The 12,602-nt window shown below is 41.1% G+C and overlaps 1 protein-coding gene across 4 annotated transcripts in view; it reads left to right on the forward strand.

The window, feature by feature from the left end:
* atg10 (ATG10 autophagy related 10 homolog (S. cerevisiae)) overlaps positions 1-12,602 on the forward strand; it is a 327,510-nt gene that overhangs the window by 212,774 nt on the left and 102,134 nt on the right. Inside the window, exon 6 of one of the 4 annotated variants that reach the window (XM_055633405.1) lies at positions 9,016-9,113. The exons of the other annotated variants lie outside the window; for them this stretch is intronic. Coding sequence (XP_055489380.1) covers positions 9,016-9,113 — 98 coding nt within the window. The remainder of the gene's footprint in view (positions 1-9,015; positions 9,114-12,602) is intronic. 4 annotated transcript variants of the gene reach the window in all.

Genomic DNA, 12,602 nt, shown 5'->3' on the forward strand with positions numbered 1-12,602 from the left:
TTGCACTTGGTGTCAAGAGGTTTATGGGGAGAAGGCTGTGGAATGGGGTTGAGAGGGAAAGATAGACCAGTCATGGGTCTGCCACAAAAGCTGCAGTAACTCAGTGGGACAGGCAGCATCTCTGGAGAGAAGGAATGGGTGACGTTTCGGGTCGAGACCCTTCTTCAGACGTGGTTGAATGGCGAAATAAACTTGATGGGCCGAATGACCTCCATCTGCTCCCATCACTTATGAAGCTCATGTTAATGTATGAGTGATCAAGTTCGTCAGCAGGACTATTGACTTGCCTTATGATTTTTGACTACAGGTTAACTCAAGTTTAATGTAAGCACCAGTGTATTTCTGAGCACATTTCAAGTAGGCAATGAAGATGTTAGGGGAGGATATGTACGTGAAATTGCCATGTATTATTATAGACTTTGTGCCGTAATCAGACCATCTTGTTTCTTGAGAACCTAGAAATTTATAAAATCATTGTGGTTCATTCAAACATTCACAGCAGGTTATTTAATGGTGGTGAGTCGTTGAAATAGATCTGTCAGTGGCATCTACAAGACTTGCAATGGCAGGGAATGGAGGGATATGAGTTATGCACAGGTAAATAAATTGATGTGAAGGAAATGTTGTAGAAATGTGTACAAAAATGTGTAGGACCTTACTGTCCTAGGCCTCCTCCATTGTCAGAGTGAGGCACAGCGCAAATTGGAGGAACAGCACCTCATATTTAGCTTGGGTAGCTTACGCCCCAGCGGTATGAATATTGACTTCTCTAACTTCAAGTAGTCCTTGCTTTCCCTCTCTCTCCATCCCCTCCCCCTTCCCAGTTCTCCGACCAGTCTTACTGTCTGTGTTTTATCTCTGTACCGCCAACTCCTCTGACATTAGTCTGAAGAAGGGTCCCGCTGAGTTACTCCAGTATTTTGTATCTACCTTCTAGATAAATTGATGGTCTTGGCACAGCATGTTCGACACAGCATTGTAGGCTGAAGGGCCTCATGTCGTGACCTTGATCCTTATCTTCCATAAATGAATTGGCTTTGGAGATTCTGTTGGAATGTCAGTCAGTATCAGTATATCTTTATTGTCATTTCCTGAGTACTCACATACCCAGAGGAAACAAAAATGTCTATGAGTTTACAATATTTTATGCTACTTGGTCGGTTTAATTTAGAGATACAGCGCAGAAACAGGTCCCTCGGCCCACTGAATCCACGTGGACCAGCGATCCCCGCACACTAACACTATTCTACACACCAGGGGCAATTTATCATTTTACCAAGCCAATTGACCTGCAAACCTGTACGTCTTTGGAGTGTGGGAGGAAACTGGAGATCCCGGAGAAAACTCACAGGGAGAACGTATAATCTCTGTACAGATAAGCACCCATAGTCAAGACTGAACCGGGGTCTCTGACGCTTTAAGGCAGCAACTCTCCTGCCACCCAATATCTGTATCTATGGATGATTATTACACAGCTCCTCTACGCAAACTAACTGAGATGAGTTAACTCACCACTGACAAAGATGTAGATTTTGATTGAAATTCTGAAAATTAACGGGATCAAAAGATACAGCATAGGGAAGGGAAGATCAGCGATGATCTTAGTAGATGGCAGTGCCAGCTCCAGCAGAAATAGTCTTTACCCCGGTCCCCTGTGGAGATTCCCTGATCCGAGGTTCCTCGGTGCTCAGACTTGAATCAAATGGGAACAGGTCTAGTTAGATTAGCTGCAGGAAGTGATGCTTCACTCAGTGCCTTTGGAACTCCACTCAACAGCTAAATCAATAACAGATTGGGAGCCGGGGCAATCTGGCAAATGATGTTTTATATAATGTCCACTCATCAAGTAAAATCTGGTAATCATCAAGACTAGAAAAATTGTTTGTGCAAATACTGATTCATTGAAATTGTGTTTTCATTTTGCAGCCCTTGATTTACTGAGATAAAAAAAAAAATTTAAACATGTCAGTGAAATAGTTCAAAATGTTTTAAAAACTTGGTCATTAATTATTTTCTCTATCCCACGGCATTTGTCACATGGTGAATGAAAGGAAGGTTCTATGTTAGTATTATTGCCATTGCGGGCTTTACATAGATCATCAGTTGATGCTTATTTGTTGAATATATCTAAGAGAAGTGCTGGAAATGTCCAGATGTACCTTGATTGTGTGATTAAATATAAGACGTTGCAGGAGTGCCTCTAATTAAAAACAGATAGTGCTACGAATCTTAAAACAAAGGCTTTGATTATACTTTTTAAACTGTTTAAATAATCAAATCTTCCATTCTTGAAATGAAATAAACATCTTTGGAAATATTGTTGGACAAATTATGAAGGGAAAGACTGAGTTAACACTTATAGCCAATTTATAGACCTTTTATTGAAACTCAAATAAGCGTTAAAAAGTGGTGGACAGTGCCCGGTCCACACCAAGTGCTGACCCCACCACGATCAAAGGGATCTATCAGTGGCGCAGCCTCAAAAAGGCATCCAACATCATCAAAGACCCACACAAACCTGGCCACACTCGCATTTCACATCCTACCATCAGGAAGAAGGTACAGAAGTCTGAAAACAGTGACCACCAGGTTTAAGAATAGCTTCTTCCCAACAACCATCAGGCTCCTGAATACTACACAGCTCAACTATGGGTTGCTTTTGATTACACTGAAGACTTTGGGCTTTTTTGCATTGGTATTTGTGATATCAATACTTCAATTGCATTTTTGTTTATTAGATATTATCTATGTGTGTAAGAAGGAACTGCAGATGCTGGTTTAAACCGAAGATAGACACAAAATGCTGGAGTAACTCAGCGGGACAGGCAGCATCTCTGGAGAGAAGGAATGGGTGATGTTTTGGGTCGAGTGTTGTTTTTACAGACATGTTATGTCGCTGCAAGCAAGAAATTCATTGTTCCGTTGTCGGTATATTTGACAATTAAAACGCTCTCGACTTGAAATTGCCAGAAGCGTGAGAGGGGAAGGAGCAAAAGAATAGGTCTATGGACGGAAGTTGGGAATAGCTTGGGCGAGGTTGAAGCATGTGGTCTTGGAGAAAGACAGTGGGTTCCATATGTTAGCATGCTGATAGAATGGTGATGGCAATCCACCGAATATTGCATTGAACACAAGGTTGTCAACCTACGCAGACAATTGTTGCAGTGAGGAGTGCGGAGAATATTATTTACGCTCGTCACTCACTTGATGCCAAAAGGATTTTGGAACTTCAACCAGGTTTCTGAAGCTTTCTCGGACAAATTTGCATGTGAAACCAAGATGAGTATATAGTGGCATAGAGTCAAAGAGTGATATAGCATGGAACTTGCCCACACCGGTCAACATGTCCCAGCTACACTAGTCCCACCTGTCCGCGTTTACCACTCATTTCAGATAATAATTCTGCTGTTGAAACTCAATCGGAGAGATTCCATAACAATCTCCTACCACCACCACCGTGAAGAAAGTCTTTCAACAAGTCATGAAAGAAAACTATAGTGAGCTGACAATATCTTTTGTGTTCAAGAACGAACTGCAGATGCTGGAAAAATATCTTTTGTTAGGTATTGGAACGTTGGCAAAGAGTGATACAGTGTGGACACAGGCCCTTCGGCCCGACTTGCCCACACCGGCCAACATGTCCCAGCTACACTAGTCTCACCTAGCTGCGTTTGGTCCATATCCCTCCAAACCTGTCCAATCCATGTACCTGTCTAACTGTTTCTTAAACGTTGGGATAGTCCCAGCCTTAACTACCTCCTCTGGCAGCTTGTTCCATACACCCACCTTATTGCAGGAATGGATGCTGTTTCTCAAGATTCATTGCTTTTCATCAGAACAGTGTGGAGAATCACTAGCCCAGAGAGAACAAAGTGTGAATATGATGATAAATGAAAGTGACAGGCAACCGGATGCTTGGGGTCACATTTACTGACTAAATGAAGGTCTTCTACCAAGCGGTTTTCAATTTGTCTCTCTGTTGTAGAGGAGATTACATTGTGAAGAGTGAACTGCTCTTCAAATCTAACCACCGTTTTACTTCCATGTTGATTGATGCAAGCTGCTCATGCACTCGTTGCACATCAATTCACCACCCCACGTGCAGTATCAGGGTAAAACAATAAGCTTGTACCGAGGTAGCTGTGAGCAAATGAAGCCAGCCAGGGGTATGGCAATCAGATCGCTTGCTAGGTTAGGAGACCAAGATGTACAGGCAAGGTATACCTATGGCTAAAACAGTAAGATTCTTGTTCTGCTGTGCCAAAAATGTCAAAAAGATCTTTGTTTCCTGTTCATAGAGTGGAAGAAATTCATGGTTCTATTATTTTTATGGCATTTTTATGTTATGATGTCTGTCACTTGACCATTACTTTTTGAATTGTATATTAATCCTAGCCTGGGGCTATTCCTTCAGTTATTTTTCTTCCATCATTTTCAAGAGGCTTGGACTTCTGCCAAGTTTAAGGGAACAGTACTGCATCTGTGTTTTCTTTCTTTTATTGAAACTTCTTGGAAAAAAGTGTTGGCCTTGTTTTAGAGTGATCAAAGATTTTGGTCAAAACATCTCTCGCTTGCCAAATTTTAAAACTGCTGTTTAACTGAAGTCGCTGAGGGATTTTAAATTTCACTGGCCTTGTCAGGCCTTCATGGCCATGATCGTTATCTCCAGTGTCTGGCACTGTACCACTCTTTTAAAGACTACCTACCCTGAAGGAGATTCCTCACCAGAGCTAAGAAGCAGTGATTTAAGCAGTATGTGACTACGCTGAATGATAGATGGCCACAGTAGAATCAGATTGTGATGGGGAGGAACCTAGAAAAATAGCAACTCCATAACGAAATTCATTACTTTAGCATCCATGCTGATTTGGGTTGGGGTAAGAAGTTATCATTTCTAGGAGATGGAGACTGATCACTGAAAAAAAACAATGTTTTGGGAGTGGAGAGTTGCCTGTGACCGTTTGTAAATCTTGCCGCTACAACGCAAGATTGTCAAACCCGAGTCTTGCCCTTGTCCTGCCTGAATCTGCAGCGTTTTCTGGCACCGAAGAGCAATGCTACTAACTTTTAAGATTGGCGCTCATCTTCCGCGTTTATCACCGAATGCGTCTCTTCAGTTGGGGAATGATTGCAAAGGGATTCGTAGCAGCGCAGGCGTGAAGAAACCTGCTTAACAAATACAAATACAAAAAAAATATGCTCCTGTTGTTGATAACAAAAAAAAATCCTTCTTTTGTAGGGCCTGATCACCTCCCATTGTCTCCTGTGATTCCTTCAGAAAGCAAATCTTTCAGTTTTGGCGTACCTGGAGATTTTAGGGGATGCATAAAAAGTCTATATGCTGGATATTGCATTTTGTAAGACTTAAAAATCCATATGATTACCTGAACGCATGGTTGTTGGTGTATTCATTCTGGGAGATATTTTGGCATATTCTGTTACTAATATGTTACATCTGGCTTTTGTAGGTTACTAAAGCCAATGGCTGCCTGTTTGTTATGCTGTGCTTAAATAATGGCTTATTTAGAATACTTTCAAAAGTCTCAAGGACACTCTTCTGTATTGCAATTGGCAAACATTTTCAAGTAGCAAATAATTTTAAATGTCCGGAAAAGTTATGTGGAATTGCGTTCTCCTCCTTTCCACGATCCAATCCGGTTTCACCTCATTCTCGGCTATTTTATTTGGTACATTATACGAAGGTTTGTAGATTTACAAAAAAAGTTATTAATGCCATTATTTATTTTGATGTTGATCTTGAAGATATATCACTATGTGAAATGCTATGGAGTGCATTATAAATTTGCTAAATACATTTTAACAAAGAAATTAGGGGGTTGGAATTTCATGGAGTATAAAATATTAATTTAATAATTTAACTAGACGATCAGCAATCTGGTTCTTATTTTCATCTATGTCCAATCAAACAGCAGAATCCACATCCTGCCATTGATGCATGATGCAAATCGATTGTGTCAGTGTGCGAGTGCTTAATGCTAGGTTCTGCTCATTTTATTTCAATCTTGTTGCTTGTGTTCAATGGGATATTTCTATATTTTCAAACCGATTCCAAAACAAACTTCAGTACTAATGCGTATAGTAGAATATCTTCATTCAATTTAAAATATTATAAGATTGAGACAATAAAATTGCTGATAAAGACGTTGAATTTAGAAATAAGAGCATGGAAAGCAGTCAGTCACCCTGTAAGTCTGCATTGATGCTGTCGTATCAACTGGAATTATTTATTCCAGTCCCATTTCCCTGCCCTCTCCCACATTTATTGATATTTTTCCTTTCACGAGTACTTGGCAGCACGGTGGCGCAGCGCTAGAGTTGCTGCCTTACAGCTCCAGAGACTTGGGTTAGATCCTGACTACGGGTGCTGTCTGTACAGAGTTTGTACGTACTCCCCGTGACCTGTGTGGGTTTTCCCCGGGTGCTCCGGTTTCCTCCCACACTCCAAAGACGTACAGGTTTGTAGGTTAATTGGCTTTGATAAAGATTGTAAATTGTCTCTAGTGTGTAGGATAGTACTAGCGTATGGGGATCGCTAGTCGGTGCAGACCCGGTGGGCCGAAGGGCCTGTGTCCGCGCTGTATCTCTAAAACAAACTAAATTCTTCTCCTAAATGCCACCTCAGCAGCCACTTCCAGTGAAATGGTCACAAAATTAAGAATGGCGTGCATATCAGTATAAGCGCAGAACAAAAACTGAATTTCTGTTGCTGATCCAAGGGAGGTTCTCAGTGTTACCTCCAGTCCAAAACAAAAACCCTCTGCTATCACCATGAAGCGAATTCTCCACCAGTCGGCTAGTTCTCCCTGAATCCCATGGATCAAACCTTCCAGAGCGATCTACCATACGGAACCTTGTCAATGCCTTGCTGAAGTCCCTAGACAACACCTGCGGTTCTGCCCTCGTCATCCTTCTTCAAAAAACTACTTGAGATTCGTAACACACAATCTTCCACGTACAAAGCCATGCTAACTATCCCTAATCAACTCCTGTCTATCCAAATGCATAAATCGTAGATGGTCTATAGTTCCCTGGCTTTTCCTTACAGCCCTTCTTAAATAGGGGCACAACATTAGCCACCCTCCGGTGTTCTGGCACCTCACCTGTATCTAATGCTGATTCATATATCTCAGCCAGGGCACCTGCATTTTACTCACTCCTGCAACTCCACACAGAGATAACCGCTTTGGTTACTGCGCATTATTGTCTCTCTAGTTACCCTCTTTCCCTTCATATTTATAAAGTCTCTTTGGATTTTCTTTAATATTATCTGCTGCTTATTACCCTCATTACTTCCTTCTTAAGTATGCTCAATCCCAGCTGCCTACACCTGGCCCATGTCACATTTCTCCAGACCAGAGCCTCAAGTTCTTTAACCATCCAAGCTTCCTTACGGCCCCTTCACTCTAACAGGAACATACATGCCTTGAACTCTTGTCATCCTATTTTATGGATGTTCCTTTGCCCGCAAACAACCTGCTCCAATCAACTTTAGCAAGTTCCTCTCTGTTGTCATGAAAATTGGACTTGCCCCAATTCAGAATTTTAACTCATAGACCCGCTACCTGTCTTTATCCATCATTATTTTAATGCTAATAGAACTGTGGTCTCTGGTCCCAAAAGGCTGCCCCACAGACAGTTCAGTCTTTGCCTTTCCCAACTTCCCAAGAGTAGATCAGGCTTTAGCCTCTCCCTAGTAGGGTCCTCTACATATCGCCTGATGCAACAAACTCCATATACTGGAATCTTGAACAGAACACAGAGCTGGAGTAACTCCGCGGGTAAGGCAGCATCTACTGAGGCAATGGACATGTGACGTTTTGGGTCGGGACCCTACTTCACACTGAAGAAGCATTCCAACTTGAAATGTCGGCAGTCCATTCCAGTCACGGATGCAACCTGACCCACTGAGTTACTCCACCTCTTTGTGTTTGGCTGGAGTTATCATGAATGGTGAGGTACAGGTATATTGACAATCTTGCTGAAGTGTTGCTTATCTAGTCATTTTTCACTTAAACACTGAATGCAAGAGTCAAGGGAGTCAAGAGTGTTTTATTGTCATATGTCCCAGATAGAACAATTAAATTCTTACTTGCAGCAGCACAACAGAATATGTAAATATCGTACACTATAAACAAGATAATAAATGAGAAATAAAAGTCCAGTGTGTGTGTGTATACACACACACATTCATACGTACACATAAAAAAACAAATGCTGATCATAAAGATGGAACGTGAACCAGAAAATCCTTTGTTATAAAATCCTTTGCTCTGATTCTTACCATATTATCAACCTTTACCAATATATAAATGTCCTAATAACTTCCTATTTTGCCACATTCCCATTATGACTGTTTATGCCCATTGCAGTTGTGCAGCAGATAGAGTTCCCCGACTCCTGCCACCTGGGTTCAATCCTCACCCCGGGTGCTATCTGTGGGGAGTTCTTCCTGTGATGAGTGGGCTAATTCCAGGACTGGAGTAATTTTCTCCCACATCACAAAAACGTAATGTTGGTTTGTTAATTGGCTACTGTAATTGTCCCTGCTGTGAATGATGGGTCCGTGGGGGAGGTTATTGCAAAGTGTGGGAACATATAAAGAGAGACAGTGTAAGCATGTGCTTGGTGGTCAGTGCAGAGTAGGTGGGTGAAAGAAACTTGTTCCATGCTGTATAGCAAGGACATGCTGTGATGTTTTATCCTTCACCCAACCATCTAAACTGCACCACTTATCCTTACTGCATTGCAAGTTTAACTCATTGCTTGAAGTTTGAGCAGTATTTGAACACAAAGCTTAAAGAAAGTTTAGGTTGCTAATTTTAGTTGCTTGAATGTAAAAATAACTTGGAAAAATCTGGGAAATGATGTAATGGATAGATTGTAAACAGCATTGATTCACTGTGGAGCTTGTGCAGAGATGATATAACAGTAGTATCCTGTGATGAAACCTCTATGAAATTGGTTCTTAAACATTTATTTTTATTATTTGTGCAGGAACACCATATACTTGGGCAGCCATTTTTTGTTCTTCACCCTTGTCGAACTTCTGAATTAATGACTCCAATAATGATTGGTGCCACAAAGGAGCAAAGGTAAAGATGATTTACACAGTCAGCCTATTGAATAGTTAACATTGGCACTGATTGAACAAACCTGAATTAAAATGCAATTAATTATTATTAAGGCAATTAAAATTATTTTGCTTTTTAACCAAGTAAATCTCTGGTGTGTATATATTTAAGAGCAAATGATAATAAATCTTCTGATTTGATGAGGAGTAAACCCAAATGCAGCACGGTGGTGCAGCGGTTGAGTCGTTGCCTTAAAGCGCTTGTAAGGCCAGCGACCCGGGTTCGATCCTGACTGAGGGTGCCGTCTGCACAGACTTTACACATTCTTCCCGTGACCGCGTGGGCATTCTCCGTGATCATCGGTTTCCTCCCACACTCCAAACAAGTGCAGGCTTGTAGGTAAATTAGCTTGGTGTAAGTGTAAATTGTCCCTAGTGTGTGTAGGATAGTGTTAATGTGCGGAGATCGCTGGTCGGCACGGACCCGGTGGGCCGAAGGGCCTGTTTCCGCGCTGTATCTCTAAAAACTAAAACTAAAGAAGAAAAGTGGGTCGTTCAGAGTCAGGTGTTACTTTTTTGTCTCTTCAGAATCTAAGCTGAGTTTTCAATATCCATACGTAGGCAATAAGTGGTCATATTAACTGCTCTTATGATCTTATTTATAAGCCATACAATGTTCAATATGTTTCAGTGATATATTTAAGCATTGTCACAAGTATTATGTATACAGATGGAACTAATTGTTGATAAAACATGATACCTTCCCGTGTATACGTTTTATACTTGGTCTGATGTGTTCCGTCAAAATTGTAAAAAATAAGACGCGTTATTGTTTAGAAAATGTTCTGCTTTCATTGTTGAAGCATTGATTCCTTCATACTAACTATCATTTGAGCTTCACCCAGCTTTAACAAAGCAGCAGCTGAAACATCCTGAAGTAATTATTGTCCAGCAGCATAAGACAAGGATAACTTTGAATGTGTGGAGAGCTTTTATGTATTTTAAACAAAAACAGTCTTTAAGTTATAGAATGAGAGAAGGATGTGCTCAGGCTTTACTATGTGCTGACAAATGTCAACAAAATAACTAGATTAACTTGTTTGTTCTCAAGTTTTGATACATCTGCCATGTAGTAGAAAAATCATGGATGAATGATCTTTCAAGTTTTAGTCCTCTGTAGTCTGGGACAAAGTGTATTATATTTCCTGACTCACCATCGAGGGAAGCAGAGTCTGAAGCAATGACAGCAATTTGGAGTATGTTACACTTCTCTGTGTGTAGAATGGATTGCTATTCTAATTCAAGCTCAAGGGCCTCAAAGCACGCACCTCCAGATTTAGGGAAAACAATCCTCTCATAAGGTAAAGGGATAGTCCTGATTTCCCAACCTACCACATTGCAGCCCTTGCACTTTTTTACCTGCACTTTCTCTGTAACTATAATGCTGTAATACTATATTCTGCTGTCTGGGATTTTCTCTGCACTACCTGCACTACCTGTATGGCTCGATTGTACTTGTGTTGTATGATTTGACTGGATAGCATGAAAACAATGTTTTTCTCTATATCTCAGTACACATGACAATAAGAAACCAATTCCAATACTAATTCAGATTTCTAATAATGGCCTTTATCTTTATTTGGCAACACTTTTGTGTCATTGTATATTTTCCTATATCTCTATTTCTAAAACAATTCCACATTAGATCTCCCAGTTTAAACTTACATTGGAATTGCTAGACCCTGGGTTATTCCAGAATTTAAATATCAATGTTATGTTACAAGCAGCCTTAGAAAATAAATGTTTGTTGACTTTTTTTCCTAGAAAGCGTTCTTTGTTTCTGTATCTTGACACCGAAATATGCTTATCACCAGTTGATGCACATTAGAAATGATCCATATATTATAATGTAATTTATTAAATGCTAAGGTCATGAGGCATGTAAATATATTTCATTATATGTTATTAGGGTAATAATGAGATGGCATCTACTTTGCGTCAGTGGGGGAAGAAAACTGAACTGCAGTATGGCAACCTTGACCGGCATCTGCCTTAAGGCGTAATGTCGCAGACCTTTTAACCTAGAAGTTGTCCTTGTTTTCGCTAGCTTGAGTGGTTGCAAAGAACATTTGCAATTTGGGGATTTTGGGGATTTTTGGGGATTTGGGGATTTTTGGGTGGCTGAAATATCAGTTGGCTCCAGACTTGGTGGCAGTGCCTTGGTAGAACATTTACCCCAACAACGAGAACGGGAGATCGAAGGGAGGACCCAGCTGGAAGCGGCCGAGCTCGGAGAGGGGACACGCCGGGGATGGGGGGAGGGGACGTGCCCTGCTGCCTCGTGCGGTGGCAGGCCTGGTTGGCCACTGCAAGGAAATATAGACGGTTCGATGAACTTTGTGTAACATTGTCGGCGGCAGAAACTTGGCAACTCTTTGTGCACGTCTGCCAGGGTGAGGCCTGCTGGATTGTATGCAAAAACAAAGAATTTCACTGTTGCTATGTGACAATAATGTATCATTGAGCTGGCATGTCCAACATATTTAGTTTGATTATATTGATGCAGACTTTCACCTTGGCCTCAGCTTGCCAAAGGTTACTTTGCTGCACTAGATTGAGCCTACTTTGCCTAGCTACGGGATTCAACGTTTTCTTCTGAGTTCAGGGTTTGGGGTTTTTGGTTCGGGGTAAGTCCGCACGCATTTGAACCTTCAACACCAGGAAGATATCCTGAGCAGGATCCATCTTGGGTTAGAAACATAGAAACATAGAACATAGATAATAGATGCAGGAGTAGGCCATTCGGCCCTTTGAGCCAGCACTGCCATTCAATATGATCATGGCTGATCATCCAAAATCGGTATCCCGTTCCTGCTTTTCCCCCATATCGCTTGATTCCCTTAGCCCTAAGAGCTAAATCTGCAATCGCTGAAAAAGGAGGACAGCATTGGCAATATGCATGCTCCTTCATTCACTTTTATGGGGTGCAATGAATTCAGCATGAAATGGTTCCATTTTAAATTTTCATAAGCTCAAGCTAAAGTAAACATTTCTCCTGATAGCCATTGGATATCTCCTCATTATCACTGAAGAACCCATTTCTTTTGTGCAATTTTAACACTAAGTCAAGTATATGCCAGCTTTGGAATTTCTTTTTTTGAGAACAAATTTTTTATCCACTGAAACTCATCCAAGAAATTGGACCCTTGGGGCCAGAAGGTGCTCTTGCAGGGTGTGCGACAAACAAGATTAGCTACATATGGTAACGTTTATCAGTCAGCAGCAGTTGAGAACTGACCTGCCGTTAGGCTGGCTCGAGCCTCTGTGATTGATAACACATTGAGCAGTTAATATGTAGACTGTAAAGCTGTTTCAACTGTATGCTACACTTGAAGTCAGAGCACTTATTGACTCCTCTAGTTCATGGGCGCCTGATTACTAATCTCAGATCTTTTGAGGTATTGCAGATAAATGTGCAGAGACGTCTTTCAGGAAAGACTTTTATACGTGG

The sequence above is a fragment of the Leucoraja erinacea genome, chromosome 3 (genome assembly GCF_028641065.1).
Source record: "Leucoraja erinacea ecotype New England chromosome 3, Leri_hhj_1, whole genome shotgun sequence".
Classification (NCBI taxonomy): Eukaryota; Metazoa; Chordata; class Chondrichthyes; order Rajiformes; family Rajidae; genus Leucoraja; species Leucoraja erinaceus.